The sequence below is a fragment of the Ursus arctos genome, unplaced genomic scaffold (genome assembly GCF_023065955.2).
Source record: "Ursus arctos isolate Adak ecotype North America unplaced genomic scaffold, UrsArc2.0 scaffold_12, whole genome shotgun sequence".
Classification (NCBI taxonomy): domain Eukaryota; kingdom Metazoa; phylum Chordata; class Mammalia; order Carnivora; family Ursidae; genus Ursus; species Ursus arctos.
In genome coordinates this window covers 31075215-31101520 of record NW_026622786.1, presented here as the reverse complement: position 1 = coordinate 31101520, position 26306 = coordinate 31075215, and the positions used below count along the sequence as shown (strand labels likewise).

The 26306-nt window shown below is 33.9% G+C and overlaps 1 protein-coding gene across 16 annotated transcripts in view; it reads right to left on the bottom strand.

Annotated features, from left to right (window-relative positions):
- Nucleotides 1–26306, bottom strand: part of ZNF644 (zinc finger protein 644) — a 139797-nt gene that overhangs the window by 25988 nt on the left and 87503 nt on the right. For 14 of the 16 annotated variants that reach the window (XM_026497630.4, XM_048220193.2, XM_057310481.1 and 11 more), the window contains 2 exons: nucleotides 14399–14501; nucleotides 11904–13598 (listed from right to left, as the gene is read on the bottom strand). In XM_026497630.4, the coding sequence (XP_026353415.1) occupies nucleotides 13406–13598; nucleotides 14399–14501 (296 nt within the window). In that variant the 3' untranslated portion in view covers nucleotides 11904–13405. Of the gene's footprint in view, nucleotides 1–11903; nucleotides 13599–14398; nucleotides 14502–16529; nucleotides 16600–26306 lie in introns of those variants that run through there. The other 2 variants (XR_008958783.1, XM_057310483.1) reach the window with 2 other exon arrangements.

Here is a 26306-nt window from a genome sequence, read left to right as displayed (position 1 = left end):
AATGATATAAGGTCACTGGATTGTAGGCCCTGGTGGGGTTGAAGAATTACTGAAATCAGGGTATAAAAGAGAATAAAACTGGAATACCAGAAATGTTAATTCTGAGTAGGAATACTAAAACTGAGAAAAAAGATGGAGCTGTAATTATGGATACACACAAGGTTTAGGACATGATTATCAGAGAACTAAAATAGAGTGAAGAATAAATTTGCTAGAAAAATCTTATCATTTTGTATGCCTTACAATGGCATAGAAGCCCAATATGATCCAGCTCTGTTATTTCTGACTTTTTCTCCTCCTTTGTTCCTGGCTTTTCTCCAGCCATAATGAAGGTCTTGCTGTTCCTTCAGCACACCAAGCATGCTCTTTCAGTCTCTGTGCTTGTTCCCTCATTATACTTTCCTCCAAGATAATTACATAACTAGCCCCCTCACCTTCTTTGGCAATTTTCTCTAATGTTGCTTTCTCATGGACACTGAAATCTTCAAGATTTAGAACATGGGTAGTGTTGCAGAGACAGACCAGAAGCTAAAAATCTTCGAGGCTGTGGCATCCGGGGGAACTGTTAGATGGCTGCAATGAGCATGAGGAGTGAGTAGTCTAATAGTACGAGCTTCAAAGCTGAGGATTTTAGGGAGGGCAGAGGGAGGAGTCCAGAAGAAGCAATGAAGAACAAATAGGATCAGACCTTTCTTTCCTTTGAAAAGTTAAGTAAAATATGGAATTTATTAAGGATACTGGTAGATCTTACATAAAGTTAGCCCTAACTGAATCTGTTTGCCGCTAACTGCACATACTACATTTTGGCATGTGTTTTTAGGCAATTCAGAGCATCGTCATGAAAATAAAATAAAATTTACTGTTGTGCCAGTATTACTGTTTAGAACCCTGTGATTTTAGCAGTAATTACGTGAGGAATTAACTTCCTTTTAAACTGTGTGGGCCCAAAACCACATAGCAGACTACCTACTCTACTAGAGTTCCTAATCATCAATTCAAACAGCCATGTTAGCTTTAGATTTAAGGACATTTGCCTCCTGTATCAAAATAGGAAATACAGCAGTAGCAGATATCTAATAGAGAAAATGGACCTTTAAAGTTATATATAAGAGAACATACTATCTTCTCAGTGAATTGCCTTAAGTCCTTATTGTATTGGCCTTCTGGGTGAGAAGAGGTCTCATAAGCTATGATCTATAATATTTGGACCTCAAAGGGCTTAAATATACTATGTAAAATGATAGCAGGGGTTTTGGGAAACCACATTCACATAATATTTTTCACCTTTGGTAAATGTTTTGGTTCTGAAACGGCACCAAAATACACATTTCAAATTAGTAGCTCGGTCACTTTGAGGAAAGAAAAATGAGCAACAATAAATGTCATCTTCTAAAAACAAAAAATTAAAAAGCAGAATATATTATTTAAATCACAGGGTAATTTACTCGTTTTAATCATCTGTTGGGGTGCCTGGCTGGTTTAATGGTAGAGCATGCGACTCCTGATCTCAGGGGGTTGTGGGTTTGTGCCGCATGCTGGGCATAGAGATTACTTAAAAAAATAAAATCTTAAAAATAACCTGTGTTTCAGACTAATTTCTAAAAAAATTTTTTTTCTTAACTTTTTCTATGCATCTTTATAAAATATAAATCTAGTGACTGCAGTGAATAGGAAGCACTGTTCTGATATTCTGAAAGGACTGACTTATATGCAGAAAAAAAAGATTTGAGGCAGCTAAAAAGAACACTGTTTTGAATATAACTACCATGTGCTATAACATGATTTCGTAAGGGTTTAAGAAAATAATATACCACCCCAATTATAGAACTTTTCTATTAGTCAAAAAAGGGCTTTCATGTTAAATATATGTCTTATAGACTGTGCAACATACTGAGGTTTACCAGTGACTAAGAAATCACTGGAGAAGTTATTTGGGTGAATTAGGAAGGTTATACATTTCACAATAATTTATGCATTAGTTTCTGAAGTTTGGATCAAGATCCCGAAAAACTGACACAAAGAAAAAATGTGAAAGTCTTTAACAGTGCTGGGAAAGAAGAGAGTGTATTTTGATTAATCAGAAACTATGAGTAATCCCTTCAGAAAACAGATGATAAATGGAATCTGCCTGAAAGAGAAAATCTTAACCCAACCACTGCACCTCAATACACAGTGTATTCTTCACATAGACTATAAAAAGATGTGTACTAAGGACAGAGATTTGGAGCACCTGAGTGGCTCAGTCATTTGAGTGTCTGACTCTTGGTTTCAGCTCAGGTCATGATCTCAAGGTTGTGAGATCAAGCCCTGCATCAAGCTCTGCACGCAGAGTGAAGTCTGCTTGAAATTCTCTCCCCCCCTCTGCCCCTCCCCCACTGCTCACATACTCTCTCTAAATAAACAAAGAAATTCTTTTTTTAAAAAAAGTATAGAGATTTGATATAATTAATAAAATTTAATAAATATGGACGCCAAACTTCAGAAGATAAAAAAGATATAGACTGCTGAATAGGAGCGAAGTAAAGCACGCTAAGGTTCTTGTGGTGGAGGAAAAGACACAGATATTGATTATAGTAGATGCTAATTAAAAATTAATAATTGTTAAAAGTTTTAAGGGTGAGGAAATTATGGGAATAGGTGTAATTTTAACAGAATTTCCTTTTCCTCCACTCTCAACACTATTATTAACCTTTTAGTTTTTTCTAAGCCAGATGACTGCTAAGACTTACAGGTAACTGGTGTAAATGTGAGACATGAGGCTCTCTTGGGGTACTATCTGAGGGAAAAGGGAACTGATATAGGACTTTCTTCTCCATTTGTTGAAGCTCAAGGGTGAGGACTAGAAGATGGTGGATCCTAGGAAGAGCTCGGTGATCAGAGATATCTGTTCCCTATGTAAGCATATTATATCTTTTTCAAGCCCAAAAGGAACTGAATGGGTAGACTGAATCCTCCCTGCCCTGGAGATGGAGAGATTAGAGAGCACTGAAAGACATCAGGGATATCCCTCAGGTACCTCAGCAAGGGATTGCCACTTCACTTTTCACTACTTGGAGGACTATTAATATAAAGGATATCCCCATATCCCAACAAACAGATCTGAACCCACTGAGCTGGAAAAGAAAAACAACCCATTTAAGGCAACCCAGCAACCAGAGAGGAAATCAGCAAAATAATCAAAACATGTACTCAGGGGCGCCTGGGTGGCACAGCGGTTGAGCGTCTGCCTTCGGCTCAGGGCGTGATCCCGGCGTTATGGGATCGAGCCCCACATCAGGCTCCTCTGCTATGAGCCTGCTTCTTCCTCTCCCACTCCCTCTGCTTGTGTTCCCTCTTTCGCTGGCTGTCTCTATCTCTGTCAAATAAATAAATAAAATCCTTAAAAAAAAAAACAAAAAAACCATGTACTCAGTAAAACAGAAATACTAGAGAAGATGAAAACATAAATGAAAATAAATCACAGCCTTTAAGGAGAATCAAGTGCAGTGTGCGCACACACATACGTGTACACGCACACACACGCACATTTCTGAAAGCTTAGTAACGTTATTTTTGAAACAAAATTTTATTTTGAAACAAAATTTTAAATGAATTTAAGAGGAGGTCTTTCACTGTAAGTGCAAGAAATATTTCAAAGTATGGCAAACATACATAAATGGAAATCATGAGGGTGAAGATTTGAAAAACAGGCCAAGGAAATACAAAATGCAGATAACAGGAATTCTGGAAAGAGAACAAAAAAACAAATGGAAAAGATAAAACTATTCAACAGATAATAGAAAATTTTAAGTTCCAGGTTACACTGATGAGAAAAGCACACATTTAGGTATGCTTGGCAAAGTTCTAGAACTCTAAGGATAAAAAGACAATCTTATAAACATCCAGGTAGAAAGAGCAAGTTACTTAAAGGAAAAAACTCAGACTGGCAATGAGACAGCCCATCTATTCACCCTGAGACAAACAGCATCTACCCATCCTGAGAGAAGAGGACTGCCTCCGAGTCTTTACTCAATAAATTTATTATTCACCTTTCAGAGCAAAAGTAAAAAACAAACTAAAAAGAGACCTCAAGATGGAATGAGAGAAATGGAAACATTAGTAGCCATGTGAAATCAGACTTCTCAGTGTTATGAAAATAGGGAATTAAAACTTTTGAAGCAGAAGAGAAAGGCAGTAAAATCACTCTAAATATCTCACTGTGAAGGAAGAGTAAAGAAGGTAAGTATATTCTAAGGAAGGACAGGGATTCTGCTCTGTCAGTTATCAGAATATGGCCTAAAAAAAACCCCTGTAATCAAATAAATATGGTGTTTGTTTAGTATAGACTTAGAAAAAAGACAAAAACAAAACAAAACAAAAAACCAGCTGAACAGAACAGAGATTCCAGATGCAGATCCCAGGTTATTTGAGATTTGATATGTGACAAAAGTAGTAGTTCAATTCTACTGGACAAAGAACAGTATAAAAAATTGGTGTTGGTATAGCTATCTATTCATTTTGGAAGAAGAGAGAAACAGACTCCTACACCACGCCATAAGCAAAAACAAATTTCAAATGGATTAAAGACTTAGTTTAATTTAGTCTTAGTCCATTTCGGTTGCTATAAAAAAAAAAATACCACAGACTGGGTAGCTTATAAACAAACAAGGAACATTTATTGCTCATAGGTCTGGAGGCTAGAAATCCAAGATCAGGATGCCAGCATGGTCAGACTGTAGTGAGGGCCCTCTTACAAGTCATGGATATCTCATGTGGTGGAAGGGGCTGGAAATCTTTTTATAAAAGCACTAATCTTGTTCATGAGGGCTCTAACCTCATGACCTAATCAGCCCCAAAGGCCCTACCTACTCATAACATCACCTTTGGTGGTTAGGATTTCAACAGAAGAATTTGGCAGTGGGGGTGGGTGAGGTGGGGGAAATGACACAAAATACAGACCATAGCAAAGACTTAATTTGAAAAATACAATATTCTAAGAAAATCTAGAAACTGTATTAAACGGAAGAGATATTTTTATACACATATACCTATATATATATACACACACACACACATATATATATAATTAACAAAGAATACTCAAATTCAATAAAAGATAGGAAAGGAAAAGAAGCACTAAGAAAATACAATACATAGAAAGTATAAGTTAATATGGGCAGAATAAATATAAACCTATACATAAGCACAAAAATATGAATGGTTATATTCACCTATTCATCTCAAACTGGGTGAAATAATAAGAAAATCAAACTATATGTCATTGACAAAAGGCAAACCTAAAATAAAATGACACTAGGAAGGAGGGGGAAAAGCATAACAGGTAAATAATAAAAATTAAAAATAGGGCTTTTTTGGGTGCTTCTACTGTATTCAAGTAGATCCAATAGTCATACTCAAGAACAGCGATGGAAATATAGAAAGCAAAAGGTGAAGATGAGGAGAAATAGACACAGCAGCAATCATACTGGGATCCTAACATACCTTTCACAGAATCTGGCAGGTGAAGTACATGACAGAGGAGTACGATATAATTTAAATGGCATCATTAATCCTGAATATACATATATACATATATATACACACACACACACGTGTGTGTGTATATATATACACACATCCTGTGTACGTGTATATACATATAACATTTATGTACATAGCATGTTTTTAATATATGATTTGTATCACAAATATATCTGTATATTTACATAATTCCATACCCCAAAACTCAGGAGTTTATACATTGTTTTCTCAGACAAGATATTGCCAACAAGTAACTATAATCTTAGGCCACATAGAAAATTTCAACGAAGGCTAAAAAGGAAATTGAAATTGAAACATAGGTAATAAACAAACAATGATGACAGCTCTATATATCTAAATTCATGGGATACGGTCAAATTTGATATGCGTGTGAAAACATATAGTCTTACGTATGGTTAACAGAAATCAGAAGGCTGAATGAAAATAAGCCTTGAGTTGTGGTAGGTAGAAAAATAGAGATGACGAAAAAAATACCAAGTAGAAGTTCTTGGAAAGACTAATTAACAAAAACAGATAAAACCTTCAGTAAGTTTAATTAAGGAAAAAAAGCTAAGCTTGAAGTAAACATTAGTAATGTGAGGAAACAATGACAGATATGGAGATTAAACAACTTGTAGAATACTGTGTATAAGTTATTCCAAAATTTTAGAAAATCTAGAAGAAATGGGTACTCTTCTAGGAAAATATAACTAAACTTGCCTCAGAGAGGGGAAAAAAAATCTAACCTATGATTATAAAAGAAATGGTAAAAGTAATCAAAAGATATCTCTCTCAAAGGTAAGTAACAGGCTCATGAGTTTATGGATGAGTACTATCAAATTTTGAAGAAAGCAAAATTGTCTATGTTAAGAAAATTCTTTCAGAGCATAGGCAAATTTAAACTTCCCGACTCATTTTATGAGGTTAGGATAACTTGGGTACCAAATCCAGACAACTACAGCAGAAGAAAAGTAAAGTCTAATATCACTAATAGATAGACATCAAAAAATTCTTTAATGAAATAGAAGCAAATTAAGTTCACAGATGAAGCAAAGCATCAAGACTAAGAAGACATATAAGGATGGTTCAATGTTTAAAAGTCTATTAATGTTTTTTTACTAACATCAACAGATTAAACAAGAAAAATCACAAGCAAATCTCAACAGAGGCTGAAGAAATGTGTTAACATTGACAGTCCATTTTTTAGTTAAAAGAAAATAAAAAAACCTTATCCAATAAGAAATAAACTCTTTTTAATCAATAAACTGTGTCTACAAGTAACTCACAGGAAATTATATTTAATGATGAAATAAAAGTATCTCCATTACATTCAGAAGCAAGATAGGAATGCAAGCTATCACCACTAATACTCAATACTGTACTGAAGATCCTTGATAATGTAAAAACCCAAGAAAAAGACTAAGGATAAATATTGGAAAGTAAGAGAAAATATCACATTTTGCAGATGATATGATTGGCTACAGAAATGTCAAAAAGATTAAGTGAAAAAATATTAGAATAAAAGAGTTCAGCAATGTGAAAGGATGTAAATGACTGCCACACCTAGAATCAGTACTTTCTCTTTATATCAGCGATATTCAACTAAAAATTTTGAGAAAAATCCATTCACAATAGCAGCAAAAACTAAAATATATAGAAACAAACTTTAAATGTGCAATTCTTTATAAATAAAACTATAAGACTTCCCTGTAAGACATGAAGATAAATGGAAAAATATGCCATATTCCTAAAAATACCAAATTCCTAAAAAAAGAGCCATATTTCCCCATTTTCCACAAATTACTTCATAAATTCAGTACAGTTCTAAGCAAGATCTCAGAGTTCAAATGGAATTTGACAAACTAATTCTTTTTTTGACAAACTAATTCTAAAATATATCTGGAAGAGCAAAACACTTAATACTATATGACTTCACTCATATGTGGAATTTAAGAAACAAAACAAATGAGGAAAAGGAAAAAAAAGAAGTAAACCAAGAAACAGACTCGTAACTATAGAGAACAAACTGATGGTTATCAGAAGGGAGAGGAGTGGGTGGATGGATTACATAGGTGATGGGGATTAAGGAGGGCACTTGTGAAGAGTCCTGAATGTTGTATGGAAGTGCTGAATCACTGTATTGTACACCTGTAACTAATATAACACTGTATGTTAACTAACTGGAATTTAAATAAAAACTTAAAAAAATAACCAAAATTTATTTTTAAGAAGAAAAACAAGGGGAACGTATCCCATAAAGTATTTACATTTTCTTTAAAATAATACCTTATTCACTTAATCATTCAGTGAATATTGACTGGACGCACACTATATATCAGAATTCTTTTTTTAAAAGATTTTATTTGAGAGAGCGAGAAAGAGCGCTCACAAGCAGGGGGAGGAGCAGAGGGAGAGGGACAATCAGACTCCATGCTGAGCACAGAGCCCAACTCCAGGCTTGATCCCACAACCCTAAGGTCATGACCTGAGCCAAAACCGAGAGTTGGACACTTTAATCCACTGAGCCACCCAGGTGGCTTATAGGAAAACAGAATTTAAAAAAACACACAAAAATTCCCTCTCCCAGAAATTTATATAAGGGCTTCCGATTCTGATAATGGTAGACTACATAATCTTAATAATTTCTCTCAATGAGGTCAACTAAAAAGGTTGGATTAATAAAAATAAAAACATCATATAAGCAACAAAGAAATAACACCGAGAATAAAGAATTATTCAATCACCCTCTAAGAGAAGACAAGAAACCCTGTGGGACTACCCAGTAATAAAACCTTTTATTTTTGCCCAGAGGGCATATTCTATCTGGAAGAAATAGCTATGAAACTAAGTTGCAATTTTGATGGCTGCTTGGAGTTAGTAGAACAAACTATATTCACAGGGTAAAAGGTGAACCAGAGATATATGAACTTTCCCATGATCTAGCTCTTATAGATAGTTTGACTTTGGGTCATCTGGTAGGCCAGGAAAATACAAATCTTGAATTTGGGTTTAAGGTGTTCTAAAGTGGTAGAACCCCTACTCATCTGGCTGAAGTAAATGAAAATCCTATGGGAAAAGGTACTATCCTAGGCTTTAAAATAGATCTAGAATAGCTTCTAAATATAATGTCTAAAAATAATGTATTGTTAAACATTTAGGCACATAAGAAAACAAGATACCATAAAAAGAAGCAGGAAAAGCAATTATCAATAACCCCAGACCCACAATTATTTGGAATTATCAGTAGGAGAATATATAAATACCTATGCAGACCATATTTAAGGAGATAACAGCCACACAGGCTACTAGAAACAATAAAAAGCGTATCTGAAAAAGAACCAACAGAAATTCTAGATCTGAAAAATATTACAACCAAAATTAAGACTTCAGTAAATGGGGTTTAGCAGTAGCTGAGAAAATGAGTAAACTGGAAGATGGGTCAAAAGAAATTATCTGAAATGTAGTACCAATAGACAGAAAACTGAGAAGAAATGGTAAAAAACCTAGAGGACACAGTGAAAAGGATTTAACATACATTTAGTCCCAAAAGAAAGAGAGACAACGAGGCAGAAGAAATAGCTGGGAGACAATGACTAGGAAATTTCCAATGCCCAGCAGAGATCCCAAACTTGAGTATATAATAATAAAAAAAGAAATTCCCATCCATACAGTAAAACTTTAGAAAACTAGAGATAAAATTGAGTAAATATATTGAAAGTAATCAGGAAATACAGAACAGCTTATTTTAAAATGAGTAACAGCTGAACTTGCAAGAATAATGAGATTACTGGTGGCTGGGGGCCCTTAAATAGCTTCAGGATGGGGGCTGGTTACCCGAAAAACCAAGGCATGGTTAGAGAATTGCAACTTTCAGCACCCCTCCCCACCACCCCTACCTTGGCCCCACCAAGACCTCCAGGGAGGGGGAAAAGAGCTTGAGATTGAGTTAACCACCAATGTCCAATGATTTAATCAATCATGCCTATGTAACAAAACTTCCATAATAACTTCTAAGCAACGGAGTTCAAAGAGCTTCCAGGTTGGTAAACACACCAAGATGCTGGGAGGGTGGTGCACTCAGAGAGGGCAGGGAAGCTCCATGCCACCCTCTTCCCTGCATACCTTGCATCTCTCTCCATTTGTCTGTTCCTGAGTTATGTCTTTATTTATTTTAAAGATTTTATTTATTTATCCATTTGAGAGAGAAGCTGGGGGGCGGAGGGGAGGAGCAAAGGGAAAGAGCGACAAGCAGTCTGTGCTTAGCACAGAGCCTGGAGTGGGGCTCGATCACATGACCCTGAGATTATGACCTGAGCCAAAATCAAGAGTTGGACGTTCAACTGACTGAGCCATCCAGGCGCCCCCGAGTTACAGCCTTTATAGTGAATTGGCAAAGTCAAGTGTTTTCCTGAGTTCTGTAGGCTCTTCCAACAAATTACTGAATTTGAAAAGGGTGTTGTGGGAACCCCCAATTTATAGCCAGTTGGTCAGAAGTACAAGTGACCCAATACTTGTAACTGGCATCTGAAGTGTGGGGACTGAGCTCTTCAGCCCAAGGAGTCTGCTGCTGCTAACTCTAGGTAGTTAATGTCAGAATTGAATCCAATTCCTGGATACCTAGTTGGTACCTGGAGAATCAGAGAATTTGTTGTTGGTATTGGAAAATTTTTCAGATCTAGTATTCAAAGGTTAATCTATATAATGCACCACTCAAATTTAAAACTGGGAAAACAGTATACATTATAATATATACAATCACAAGTACATTGAAACAATAAAACGAGAAAGAAATATAACAGTCTGTTACAAGTAAATGTCTTTGAGGGATTATACCAAGGCAATGTCCCCCATTTTCTACTTTTTCATTTTCATAGTATTTCCAAAATGAGCATATATTCAACTTTCTTAGGAAATAAAAATCAAAGCTATCTTTAGACTCATAGGTTTTAATTGTACAGTTCTTGAGAGGTTATATGTATGTCCATAAGAAAAGTCTATTAAATTACTACTGAAAAACTATCATCTCCTTAACCCAAATTAAATGTGAACTCCAAAACAGAGATATTAGCTATACCAAGGTTCTAATATATTCTAAAGAATCAGAGTAGAAAATATTACTTTTAGAGAAGTTAACTTTTTTGTTTTGATGCTGTTAAATAAATCAACACTTTTAACCAGATTTAAAAAAAAAAGAAAAAAGTTCTAATATTGAAGAAGCTCAAATATTTTAAGTAATGATTAAAAAAAAGAATTAGAAGAAAATTAGGCAATACTCAATATTGAATCATGCCATATTTTGATACCATGTAACCTGAGACAATATAATTTCTTTCCTAGTGGAAGCCAAATGAAAATAAGTCTTAACTCTCCAGTTGTCAAATAAAAGATCAACTTTGCTTCCAAAAGAATCTTTAAAATTTTGAAACCCAAATATCTTTACCATGAAAAATGTTTTTTGTTTAATTTACTTTCCAGGAATACCTCTAGTTTACTGTTTTTAATTTGAATTATTCTATTTAATTCTTCTCACATGAAGAAAAAGAAATTCTTGTTTTAAATAGCTTAACATAAAAAATTTAATCTAGATTTGCTTATAAAATCTGTGGTCAAACTACCTATTCTACTTGTATTCTTTTTTTTTTTTTTAAAGATTTTATTTATTTATTTGACAGAGAGAGAGACAGCCAGCGAGAGAGGGAACACAAGCAGGGGGAGTGGGAGAGGAAGAGGCAGGCTCCCAGCAGAGGAGCCTGATGTGGGGCTCGATCCCAGGACCCTGGGATCACGCCCTGAGCCGAAGGCAGACACTTAACGACTGAGCCACCCAGGCGCCCCTCTACTTGTATTCTTACATCTGGATAGTTTGCTTAATAAAATCACAGCATTATAAAAAATAGAGCTGAAAGGGGCTGTAGTGACTGCCAGTCTTTCCTCCCCAAAACTGTAATTTTTAAAAAATTCCTGACCTCTACTTGGTATGTAAGTAAGTCTTCCAATTTAAAAAATATAAATTATCACTTATAACTATCAATGAAACATGCTCAGTAAGAGACAGCTAGTATATACAGACTTGGTATAATTTCAGTCGGAAGTAAAGAAATTTGAAATTTTAGTCTCATCTTTACAGAAAATAGTTTATATTAGGCATTTCAAAAAACAAAAATAACGTAGAAGTACTTTTCCCTTATCTAGTATCCCAGAGATCAGGAGACCCTTGGTTGAGAATGATCCATCTAATTCAGCTTCCTAATTTCATATAGAAGGTATATGAATAGAGTAACCTGCTAAGTATAAACAATTTAAATAAAATAAAACACAACCTCAAGTGGACTATTTCCACCAGTGATAAAAATAAGAAATGCTTCACAATATAGACATTATAATTTTCTTTAAGTCTTTTTTTATTTAGAGATTTTTCTGGTAAGGAGATATACCATAGGAAAGCAATTTCACTGGCAGTGAGGTATGTATATACTCTACCAAAATACTCCTTATTTTAACTGTTTTTAACTTTATTTACATACGAAGAAAGTTATCAATGCATATCCTTGTTTCAACTATAGTATTAGCCATACTACATGAAATAAAATGAAATGGTGCTTGCATACAAAAACTGTTATTTGTAAAGGAATCTGATTGCAAGTTAAAAGAAATAATTTGTTTTTGGAAAGAGTTTAAAAGAATCACAATTTATCATGACCAAGACATCTGCACCATATTTTCCATTCCTCACAGCACATTTATTTCAGTAATTCCGTTATGTCGGTTCCTAGCATGAGCATAGTGTTACACGATTTTCGTACATATAATCACATCCAAAACAAGTTCTAAAATTTAAATTGTAAACATTCTCATCATATGTAGAAATATTTCAATTGGTGTATTAAGTTTTGCTAACTGATCAAATTTGGAATATAAATGAGAAAGCCTATTCTAAGTTGTGTAGTGAGCGTTGTTTATTAATTACATTTCTACAATGTTAAATAAAGTAAGAGGCAAACCTGTCCTGTAAGCATGTCAAAATTTAGGTAAAACATTAAAAAGAAACAAATCTGTTAACAAAAGGATGTCTTGCAATAAAGATCATTAGATTTTTTAAATCTATTATGATACAAAAATGTCAAGGGTAAATAGCATCTTTGTTGACAAAGTAGGAGGTAGCATGGATGCACCACTTTATTGTCTGAGAAATGCAACTGGAGTAAAGAATATTTCCTTACCACAAATAATTTCCAGGACTATGTACATATTTCTTTTAGAAATACTTGTTTAAACAAATCTCCCTCCACTTTTTAGTATAAAAAAAACCGTTCCATGTGATTTTAAAAAAACACTTACACATCTAGATAGAATAGTACTCTGCCCTATTTGAGTGAACAGTCTCAAACTATGAAGTACATGATATTTAATGCCCTAAGTTGAGTAAATTTAGTTTAGCGGTTCCTGGTATTATACAAAACACTAAATACATACAAACAAAATATAATATCTTATTCTTCAATGCAAGTCTTGTGGGGAATAAACAGAACCTTGATTCCGGTAACACTGCAGAAAATGTAATTTTCCAATAGGTCTGTCTTTAAGTTATCCATGTGCAACAGTTAATTAATGACTGCTTACATGTACTGATCTTTCATTGAGTGAACACAGTTAACTGACAAAACTTAGTAAATCTTAAAAACACATCTTCCATCCTATATAAAATATATAGACTACTTACTGTTTGAAGTACTCAGTTTGCTCTGATGTCACTGTAATTCATTTTTCCCCATTTTCCTGCTTTAGTATTTATAAACGGATAATTTAACGTGGCTTTAAAAAAAAAAGACAAAGAATTTCAAATTTACATCCAATTTAAATCTGCTATTTAAAAGGTTTCCTTGTTCTATGAAGCTGCTTCTGCCATTAGTAGAGAAAATGAAGTTTCTGTAATGGAGGCAGGCTTTTTAAGTAGTGACGTGACTTCCACCATGCCAGCTCCAGTCCGTGGAAGATTAGCGTTTACAATGTGTCGTTGTAAGTGCTTAATCCAGTCTTCCTGAACAGACAACGGTCCACGAAAGACTAGGCCACAAAACCTATAGAAGAAGTTGATAACAGTTCTCTTAACATGACCAATTCCCTTTATTTAAAACCAATTCACATAAAATCCATAAACATAAGAAGCAGACTTTATTATATCTTGGAGATACTATCCTATACTGGAGTACTTGACAACAGTTTTTAAATACATATAAAGTCAAAATGATTTAATACAATATAAAACTGTCAATTCATATGCTCAACAGCTATATTACCTGTAGTAGTATTTGTAGAGGTGGAAACATTATTAAATTAAAATTAATTAATTAACCTCAATAACATTTAAATTAAATTTAATTAATCTCAATAACATTTAAAAACAAAACTATAATTCTAAAATGTACCATTCTTTTTGAAAGACCCTTCCCCAATTCAGAATTCCTTAAACTGCATGGGGATGAGTACAGAAGGAGGTGGGAATAAGTCTGTTTAGCTATATTCATAAGTATGAGTGGAAAGAAATGTATTCCTAAGAAGCAGAAACTTAAGACAAATAAAAAAACAATTCAAACCAAATCAAAGTAAACCAAACAAAGCAAATAAATAAAACACCACAACAAAAAAAGCTACTTTCATAAATCACAGTATCATTGAAGTTCTGAGATAATATAAAATATTTATTCATCAGTTGTGAAATAGTGTATTATGAGCTAAGTAAGATTTTAAGCCTATCTCCAAAAGTTCATTTATAACTTGATAGATGAGAATGAACCTTCTGCCACAAATTAAAAATCCCTAATATGTCTCAAAACAAAATCTGAAGAAACTGAGCAAATATGGCAAAATAAGCATATACCTGCATCGGAGAATGTAAACCTCGTCAGCACCATGAGGTAATGTTAGCATTTTCTTCTTGCTTCCAGATCTTGACCTTGATTTCTTTTGCTTACAATCTAAGGCTAAAAAAGGGATGAGAAAGACTTAACATTTTATATATATTCTGAAATATAAATACATACTTCTAGAGAGGTCAGACCATCTAAACCAAGTTAGAATAAGTCTACATTCATTTGTAGTCCCTGACTACATGCATGCACTAACTTGCAGCTGGGTCTTTAACAACAGTAATATTATCTGTATACATTCTTCCTGTACTACTTTTCAAATAATGCTTTATCATATACCAAACTAGAACTGAGAGAATGTAACTAAACTTGAAATTACTAAAGCGGCCAATTATTACAATGGTAATCTTTCCTCTTACAATCACAGGTACATTATTTTCATATCTAGTTAATCTTCCTTATTTCCAGGAAATTATAACCTTTTATTTAAGATCATTAAATTAAGTTTCCATCTGATTACTATTCCATTAAGTAGGTCTCACATGCTTTGAAAACTTAGTAAAGAATCATCAACAACATAATAAAAAGTCAATGAGAAATCAATTTTATAGCAAATACATAATAAATAGCTCTTAAAATTATATGCTGGCCCTACATTTGGAAGGGCAAAAAAAGCTCAACTCTCATTTTTTAACTCAACCTGTATTGCATGTATAATAATGTTTTATTTTACTAAGAAATAAATGTAAATCCAGATTATCTCAAATAAGTTTACAATGGACCGGAAACGTAATGCTATTCTTTACATTTTTTAAAAAAATTTTTACATTTTCTCCTACAACTTATTTTTAAAATGTGATTAAAGAGGGAAAAGAGATTTTTATATTAAAAGTGGATCACAATTTTAGTGCTGTTCTTGACAATTTTCAATTTCTTGACTTCTTCAATCACTTATTCTAAAAAATCTAATTTAATAGAGGGAAAAAAGGTATTTTTTTATAGGTAGGAATGACAGGACATAACATTTTTTTTTGGTCTTTGAATACAACTACACCATTCCTTCGGACAAAGGGATGACAATATTCCAGGGTGCTGCTGGTCAATTAGCAGGAAGAGAAGGTAAGAGTTTATCTCTAGGGATCCAAGGGGGAGGGAAACAAATGTAACAGAAGAGTTACACAAATGGCTTTTCTTCTGTTAACTTGTCATGTGAAATCCCCTGGAAAAATCTAGGTAAGAGAGAATAGGAACTGGTATTCAAGGATTCTTTGAAATGAGTTGTTCAAAGTCCAGATTCCAAAAAGAATAGATGCTATTACAAAATCAGTACACACAGCTCCTTACAGTAGTCAAGTGGCAATGCTAACAGAAATGTCATATAGAAAATTAAAAACCATGAGAAGCCTAGATAAATCTCATTCAAGCCACTGGTTTCTGCTTCTAGTCACCTGCCTCTTTAAAAGTAAAATCCTGCTTGGGCCCAGAGTATTCCTTTGCTTATGTTCAGAAGAAGAATCTAATAAGTAAAGAACTGCAGAAAATCAAGTTAAGAATGGCTAATTCAAAGCTAAACCACCAAAATCTGGAATAGAAAAATCTTATAAATTATTAGTTATCTCAGTCAAGAGCCTGGCACACAGTAGAAACTCAAAAACTTCTGGTGTAAAACACAAAGGAAAACCCAATAATTTATAAAACCTTTGACATTTAGACAGCATATGAATGGAAATTTGTTCTATCACTATGCAATACAGGTAGCATTCCTGTAGAACACCTGTGCGTCATTTGTTCAAATGAGTATGTTGCTAACAGTCACACTGAAATTCTTCATTGATCAGTCTAGCTTAAATGTAGAAACTAAGTTCTTCACAACCAGTAGGAAGAGTGAGGTATCAAGTGCTTTCTAATTAGCACCTTCTTTTTCCTAGTTGCACTGATGAGCATCTGAATTTAAGTGGATTTTAAAGCATAAAGCAATTCATACACTAGAAGTAAAGTTTAGGGAACTCAAAGGGCTAAGTGCTACTAGATGTCAGCTATTCTTTCCCTATATAAAAGGTAAAACCACACACAATCCCTGTCTTTGTTATGTGGAACAGAGTAAGCATTTGGTTCATTATGAGATTATAGGGAGAATCTTACTTTGATGAACTTGCTGGTTGTCAAAATTGCCACACTGTATTCAAATTCCTTTTTAAATGTAAATAAATTACTGTAGGATACAAACAGAATGCATTATAACAGTTCTTTAAAAATTTGTTCACAGAATGCTAATGTTAAGTGTGTAAAGCAAATTGAGAGAGACGGGCAGAGGGTGATGGGCATGTATGCAATAGAATGTTTTTATCCGTTGTATTTGGATGCCGTAATTCTTAAAAATGGAACTGGACATGTTTACTTTGAGATATAGAAATGTTTTCTATTTTAATACAGGAAAAAGATTTTTTCTGACTTTTGATGTTGTATGGACTCAAGAAACTGAGGTCTAAGCTGTTTTATGAATGATCAGATTTAAATTTTAAATGACAATGCCATAAACTTTTGTAGTAATTAATATTTGAAGGTATCATGACTTTGGAAAGTAGGACAACTTTCCCAGCGTATGATCGAGAATCTCTATTACCCAGGATTCTAAGTAAATTTATAGAACCACATGCATTGGGCATCCTTGGAAATGTGTCCATAAAGTAAGGATATTAAAAGCTTGGGATCTCTGGTAATTATACCTAAATACCTTTGTGTCTTAATATCTCCATGATCACTTTTAAATTTCTTATCCCCTGAAATGTCACTTATTTATTTTAGATGGTAAAACATGAATACATTTTACAGGAATAGTATTTTTCTAATACCAACAACCAAACTTCACCCCTTCATTATTGCCCAAACATTTTAGAAAAATCTGCAAAAAAATGAGTATTTAATATATTATTAATACACACACAAAGGGGACATCCATATGGTATTCTCTACATGAAAAAGATGATTTACACAAAATGTTCCGCTAAATGAAAAAGATGATGTACAAATGTATCTATTACACAAATCTTCTCATTCAACAGTTTTTATTATATCTAAAGGGAAAAGCAGTTTTATTCTGGACTGTACCAGGAAGTCACTAGAACATTAAAAGCAGATCACTAACACATTCAGTTTTAGTATAATGGGGCTTATCAATATTTGCGATAAATAGCCAAAGGTTTAACAAAAGTTGTTTACATTAATAATCTGCCAAATACATAACTTTATACAAAGCCTTTCTTTGTTACAGGATTTTATTTGCACTTATTTGTTAGTGTCAAAAAATAAAAACACACACACTTTTTATCTCTTCCAAAGCATTGTAATCTAACACTGTTTCTATACTTAAAATTTACACTATATATTAGACTGGTTTTTAGAATCTTAATTTTCTTCTCCTTGAGTGTAACTACATTTTAGAAAGGAACAAACTCAGTCATTCAAACCTTCCTAAGGTACCTATTCAGAGGGGCAGAAAATGTCTAAGTGATCAATTTTAACCAGAAGACTGTTAAAAACATCTTTGCAGTTATCTGATTTATAAAGGATCTAATTTGCTACCGGGAGTATTTTACTTATAAGGAGAATAAATAACGCTGTAAGGTTTAGAATATACCTTTCCTTTCAGTAAAACAGCTGTTTGATCAAATAGCAATGAAAGAGAAATACAGTAGACTTATGAACCCTCAAAAAGAACACCATACTGCTATGCTACAAAATACAACAACAGCAGCAACAACAATAGCAACAACAACAAATGCATCTAAAGCACTAAACCAGATCAGTTAAAAGCAAATCAATGGGTAACACAAGAGATACAAATTCGAGTTTGCTTTCTGAGCCTTATTTAGTTTTACACCTAGAAGAAAAAGAATTTACTTTGGGCTCCAACATTATTAAATAAGTCCTTTTGACCTTTCCACCTTTCTGCCCATTACATATAACTGTTTCAATGAATGTCATTTTCTTTTTAGTTCACTACACAAATGACCTCCAAAAATGAGTGTTTACTTTTTAGAAACACCTGAACCTTCAGTGTGGTAAAGAAGCACATCATAACTAAATTAACATTCACCTTCAAAATATTTTTATTTGCAATCATTCTCCCCCACCCATTTAACCGAAAGTTCCATTTCATCTGTTTTGTTCCTAACTGGTTTTTGGCATCTCTGGAGTAAAGTGAAACTTAATACAATGGCCAAATTATACACATCCAAAATAAGAAGTATGGTATAGCTCTACTAGAGGGAAGAAAATTTCTTCTCCACCTAGTTAGCCTGTGGAAGATGGGTAGGCAGCAATAGCAGCTATGAACTCATTCAGGAAGACAGTAGGAATAAAAAAAGATGGAAACAGGTTAAGTCATCATTCCACCACCATTAACACACTGGTGGTGGAGGTAAGTAGTGGCAGTGGAGAGGTGGGAGGAGAATGCATATGTCCCAAGGGGTACACAAATGTAAGATGATAAACTCAATTCTAGTTGCTGTCATTAATCCTTCAAAGTTCGTAAGTCCCAATCACATAAAAGACTGTGCAAAGAGCATTTTCTTTCCCTTAGCCCCAACTAAAAAGGGAACATCGCTTTTGGGGGGGGGGGGGTAGGAATGGGAGGAGAAACATGTTACCTTGTATAAAATAGGGATGGGGGATAGAGGAAGCCAAATTCTTATTTCTTCAGTGTACACTCTTCTCTTTGCATAAAGTGCCTACGAGACAGACTTCATGGGTATATGACTTGTGCAGTCACATAGGATCCCATACTTGGTTCAACACTGTTGTCGTACGCAGTCTTGAAATTCTTAATAGTTTTTTAACACAAGACGTTACATCTTCATTTTGCACTGGATCCTGCAAATTATGTAGCCAGTTCTGGGTCCTGAGTACCTACCACTCTAAATGAGAAAGGCAGCCCTCAGCTCTACCTCTTAATCTCTTGGCTCATAAAAAAAAAAATAGCTATTAAGAGAAAAATCGTTAAATCCCACTCTCTATAGCCCATTAAAATGGAAAGGACTTCCCTACTCCCAATACCAATTTTTTGTGTCTAGGTATACTGCCATAATCAAACCAGTCATTATTCCCAAGATACACATAAAGCAGTTTAAGGGGTTTATTGTCATGAAAAGCAATGTTCCCCTTCCAATCAGAATTAAGCATATAGATACACAATTAGCAACCTCAGAAGTATATTTTCACCATTATTTTCTCTTGATATTTTCATTCCAAAATTAGATATTTTTTCAGTATCCTAAGTTACTTTCATCAATTTTTAGAGTTTTCATTCTCAGTGACTAAAAGTAATAACGAACCCAGAATCACAGAGCAATCATGGCAAAGTTAATTAGATCCTGCATGATTTAACACTTTACCTAGAAGAGGATGGAATGCAAAATACTTGAAAAGCAGATCTCCTTTGCTTTAAGTATGAGGTTTCCTGCTTAAAGTATTAGTCTAGAAGAGGCAGGTAGCTTGAGTTTGCCCTAGAAGTTAAGGATTATATTAAGGGTAGGAATAGCCTTCTATCCTTGGTTCAGAGAATGAGTCCAAGCCTTTATTTAAACTTAGGTCTAATTGGGAGAAAAAAAAGGTACATTCAATTTGTAGAAGTTTCTGCTTTTTCAAAGTAGAGGGGATATTTGTAAAAGAATATTCTGAGCAATATTCCCCTAAGATGTGAAGAGAAAAGCTAAACGAAAGTATACTTTATCACAGATTTTTATAAACAAAGAAATTAGAAGCAGACCAGTTTTTCCAGCTTGTCAAAAGCTAAAAGCTGGCGCGCCTGGGTGGCACAGCGGTTAAGCGCCTGCCTTCAGCTCAGGGCGTGATCCCGGCGTTACGGGATCGAGCCCCACATCAGGCTCCTCCGCTGTGAGCCTGCTTCTTCCTCTCCCACTCCCCCTGCTTGTGTTCCCTCTCTCGCTGGCTGTCTCTATCTCTGTCAAATAAATAAAATCTTAAAAAAAAAAAAAAAAAAAAAAAAAAAGCTAAAAGCTAACAATACCCTGGCTACAAATTGTTTACTGATTAGTTAAGAGTTAATAAGGATAGCAAATGTATTATTTCTCTGTGGTAACAGGCTAGGAAAAAAACATTTAAAATTTCTTAAGATGGGTTGGCCCTGCATGCTGTTTTACTAAAGCAAAATATGCACTTACCAATATCAACCACTTTTCCAAAACTAAGACACACCGAAAACTGGAATAAACATTAAAATACATAACTAGTCTGCTACAAAACACTTTTGTTTATAATTATTTGCATACAATCACTCCCTGACCCCTAAAAAACCTCAGTATTTTCAAAATATCATTTCATATTTAGTAGGAGTAATTAAATGTTCCTGATTATAAAACTGCTTAGGTAAGGAAACCACCTTACTTTAATATTGCCATAAATTATCTTTAATATAGTCATGTTGAAGTTACATAGGGCGCACAATAATTATAATGGTATATCTAAAGGTCACAAATGCACAAATCCCCATTGATCTGATTTTTTTTTAATAATTTTGAAGTGCTTACACATTCCAGCCAAAATCCAAACTATAATCAAAATGGTGTTGACCACGTACCTTCTGCTCTGAGTTAACTACAAGCTAAGGCCACAATTAAATATATGTTCTAAACACTGCACAGCAAAAATTAACCTTATTCCTCAAATTCCAGAAACAACAAAGAAACAGTGAATACTATTTTTCCACTTCTTAGATACATGAGGGACCAACAGTCTCCATCAAGTCATACTCTCACCCTAACCTCTAAAAGAGAAAGTCTGTGTATTGTTTTATTATTTCCATAAAGTCATTTAATGCAGATTACTCACAAGTTAGCTCTGGCCAGAACATGCTTTGTTACTTGGAAGGTCTAACTATATCTTAATACAGATTATAAACAGCATTAAAAAATTCATGTTAGAATAGAAATCACAGCAAACACAAAACATTACAACAAAGGATATAAAGATTTTAGACATGTTACAAAGTCCAAACATAAAAAATCTAGGTTAATACAATTGTTAAAAAGATCAAACAAGATATAAAAAGCAAAACTCAGAAAATTAGTAACAGAACCAACAAGAATGGTAGGAGACTAGTTAAGATTTTTATGAAAAACAAGTGGCTGGTCAAAAAAGATTATCAACCAAATAGAACTCCTAAATTTTACAACTAATGACATCAAAAACAGGCAACATAAAACGTAAGTATTTTGTGCTACAATGGTACAAAACTCTTCGGGGGTTCCACTCTCAACACAAATTTACTGATCCAATAAATTTGCTTTGTTACAGTGAATAACTAGATGACAATGTCTTGCTGGATAAGTAATGAAGCCTACCCTTTGCTCAGGAACACCATGGTAGTAGATTCATTAACTATATTGACTGGTATAACCATCCTCCTGGTAACAAGATTTAAAACCTGAGTCATCTCTATCTCTGTCCTCTTATTCTTCTACCTCTAATTAATATGCCAAGTTCTACTTATTTTATTTCCATAGTATTACCTGTACATCTATTATCTTTCCTTTACATTCATATTGTTATTGTCCTGGTTCAGTCCTCCTAAAATGCCTCACCTACAATTTCTCCACCTCCCCAGCATGGTAGTAGATTCATTAACTATATTGACTGGTATAACCATCCTCCTGGTAACAAGATTTAAAACCTGAGTCATCTCTATCTCTGTCCTCTTATTCTTCTACCTCTAATTAATATGCCAAGTTCTACTTATTTTACTTCCATAGTATTACCTGTACATCTATTATCTTTCCTTTATATTCATATTGTTATTGTCCTGGTTCAGTCCTCCTAAAATGCCTCACCTACAATTTCTCCACCTCCCCAGCAAATCCTTTAACTTTTCTCAAATTCTTAAAAAAACAAACAAAATTTCATTTGCTGCTCACTACGAAGTTAATTCTATCATCATAGATTAGCATTCCACATCCTTTACCTGTCCACCTCTACCTCCTACTTCCTTGTATTTTCAATAAACTTCCCACTGTCCCAAGTTGCTCCATCCTACAGATATGTTTCTTCCCTACCCCAGATACCTATTTCCACTTCAATTAGCTATCTTCAGGGTCCAAATCAAATGTTACTTCCAAAAGCCTTGCTGGGTCCTGGTCCAGCTGAAGCACCTTCCTCTTCCTCTGAACTTCCACAGTATTTCATGAGGAGAGGCGTACCTCTCCAATGGCACTTACAATTTGTCTGGTATTACAGTTATGTACTATATGCTTCTACTATAAGATCCAATTTATCTCTGTAGTACTTAGCACAATGCATAAACCAAGCAGGAACTGAAAAAAAAACTGCTTGTTGAATAGATCAGCCAATCAATTTTTAATATTGTGGGCAAACAGCCCATTTCTTGCTGACATAATAAAACACTTAGTATCCATAAAGGTGACTCTTAATTAACAAATGATTAAAGGGTGACTCTTATTTCACAAGGCAGAAATAAGAACAACATCTTAGAAACATTATCATCAAAATGGTTAGGATAAAATCGGGTGTGACACTAGTCTTCGATTACCTGGAAAATTTATTCAATTTGAACAATTTATTGTTGTGCTAATGCTGAATGATGATACATTATTGTGCAGATAAATACATACAGATATGCACTTTTAATGAAGAACAATACTACAGAGATAAGTTATAGCCAAGAAAATACAGAAAGACATCTTTCATTTTATCAGGAATAGCTTTTTAAAATACAAGTTTGACCACATTATTCCCTTATTTTAAAAAATTCTTCCATGATTTCCTAAATTTTTAAGCAAGCATTCAAAGCCTCAACCCCACCTTTCTGGCATTACTGTCTTCCCAAATACCTGCAATTCAATCTTCCAGTACCTCCTGAACTCAAAATTTCATCCTTTTGTGCCTAAACTATGTCCTTCTCTCTACCTAGAATGTTCTACTTCATCTCTTCTTCCTAAAACTACTCATCCTTCAGGTTTAGGGTTTAGCTTAAACTTTTCCATATTAACACACTTGTACTTATCCCACAGAATCATGAGTATGTTTATGCAGCGGAAGTGCAGGGTCTTTGTGGCCTCAGAGCTAGCACTGTCCTGGTACACGATAGAATAACTAAAACTTTTGTTGAATCAATGAAAATTTTGACTACCAGTTTTATTTTTCCCTCTTATTTTAACATAATGACAAGAAACACAGGAACATGAACTACTCTTACTTTTCCTTTTTCCTTCTTTTTGAGGCTCTATTTAATAATGAGACAAATTGTAAGAGCAACAGGAAAAAAGAACCCAACTTAATTCCCAACTCCCCTCAAAAGGCCTAGACTAAAATAAACACACCTTTAGCTCCTACAACACTTATACTTTACCTCCATTTACTCGTATACTATCTTGCACAGTTCTCTAATTTTGATAGTATTATATGTGTTGCCAATAATGCTTTCCTAAGTTCTTTGATGACAGGGACATATTTCATACTTCTCATGCATCCTCCATATAGCCTAGTCTAGAGTAATTATCAAGGTATCTGCTTTAACTAAAAGCTAGTTTGCTCCTTTAAAGTTTAATCATAATAATAAGGTAAAAATGTTCTGTTTGTACTCTTTCAGGCTGAATGAATCACTATAAAAGCATACAATTTCCTCAAGATGCAATATTATAATAGTGTTTTAAAAGACACTGCAGAGACACTCATGAAAAGACAAATAATTTAATTCATCTTGAGAAGCTTTCACAATACTACTCTTTCTTTCCACCACAGGAGAAAAGTGCTCCTATAGCACTTTCCACAATGTAAGAATTACTTTTCTGGTGGCTTATCCACGCGCTCAGCACCTGGTACTGTGTTACGCATTCATTAGCGCTTGTTGTTGCAGGCCTCTATGGCCAATTATATCATTAAAGCTGAAAACAGGCAAAAGACCCTATTAAATAATAACACACAATCTACTATTCCATTTAAAATTAGATGGTATGAAAAATAAAACACTGACTTTCCTAAAAAAGGAAAGCAGATATATTGCACTGGTGGTATTGACTGAAAGACTCTCTAATACCAATTTTTAAGTTCTCTTTATCTCATTGGAAGTTATTTATTAATTATGATGGTGGTGAGTCTGCTGGTGTAGAATAGCAATAATCCTGCTTTACTTCTAAGAAATGTTGTCATGGAAGTGTTCTGAAGGTAATGAAATGAAGCCCTTCCCCCAAATATATTTGCATATAAAAATGTTTTTGGGGGCACCTGGGTGGCTGAGTCAGTTAAGCTTCCCACTCTTGATTTTGGCTCTGGTCATGATCTCAGGTTTGTGAGATCAATCCCTGTGTTGGGCTCTACGCTTGTCGTGTGGAGTGTGCTTCAGATTCTCTCTCTCCCTTTCCCTCTGCCCCACCCCTTCTTAAAAAAAAAAAAAAGCTTTTCTTGCATTAATTTTAAGTAACTAGAAATCTCCAATTTATTTTAAATATTGGAGGCCAGCATTTTATTAAAAAAATATGATCTACAGATAAACATTTGAATACAATGAGTAAAGAAAATTTACTTGCTGCCAGAGAGGAAGTACTATGATTTCTGAAACATTACTATTGTTAATTCTGGTCAGTATTAGTCCTTAAGAGAAAAAGTCACTTAAGGGGAGTGTTTTCAATCTGTGGGTACTAACTTCTTAGTAGGTAGTAAATCGATTTACTGGGTTATGACTAACATTATTTTTAATGAAAAAGAATAAAATAGAAATATTAGAGTACATCACATTCAATTCAGGTGAGTAATGAGCAAACAAAAGTGAGTTTGTGTATTAATGTGAGTTTGTATACAGGTCAAGATGTAAAATGGAGCTCCAATAAAAATGCTGAACACCACTGCTACTCTTTCTTCTTTCCAAGAGAAAACATGGCTCTGTACCGCAGGGAAGCATAGTGCAAACATGCATTCATCTGACTGATATATTTCCTTTCACAACAACCTAGTCAGACCTTAATTATTTCCTTTTCTTTACCTGCTGGAATTCACTCTTATTTTGACCTCAGAATATTTTTCTTTTTCAGTTCCTTACTGCAGATTAAGTTAATAGAATATACTCTGCCTTAAATAATTTTAAATATTTTAGAAACTTTAATAACCAAGGTGACCATATAATTTATTGTCCAATACAGGACACTTATGAAAGAGGCACTTTTCTATTACTCGGTTGGGACAACAGGGCTACCCAGTGTGTACACTCTATTAATAACTTGGTAATGCTGTGTTTTTAATACTGCCAGTATAAAAAGGGTATCATATAATTTAAATATTAAACATAAAAAAGTCAATAGTAAAATTAAAAGTCCAAAAGCATTTAATATGAACTACATAAGATTTCTGATTTTTAATGAAAATTATATAATGTTCTCATTAGATTGTATAAAGAATTAATCAGGAAAAAATTTGTGTGAGCAGTTAATCTAAAGAGAACAAAACCTGAAAAAGAAGTCCACCAATAGTGTGGTCTATGTTAACTGTAATAAATTCCTATTTAGAAGTATGCCTTGAATTTACGATATATGATATAAAGTAAACCTTTGGCACTAGTCTCTTTAGAAAAAAAATGCATTTTTAAAAAAGGTAAAAAAACAAACAAAACACTTCATAAATTATTATCCACAACGGAAGGCACATGGAAATTATTAAACAATTATTTGAACCTGCCCAATGGATTATAAATTGGGTCAGTTCTGGGCAAAATGAAGTCTATTCTTTTTTGACAATTTAACTCTGTCCCAAGTATGGCTACCCTTCCAAGTTATTAATTCCAAGCTTTCCTACTTCATTATTCATCATGTCCTTTCACTAAAATAATGAAGCATATTAGATTTTAATTTATATTTGTGACCACATAAATTAGTTTTGATGTTACAAATTCTGGTA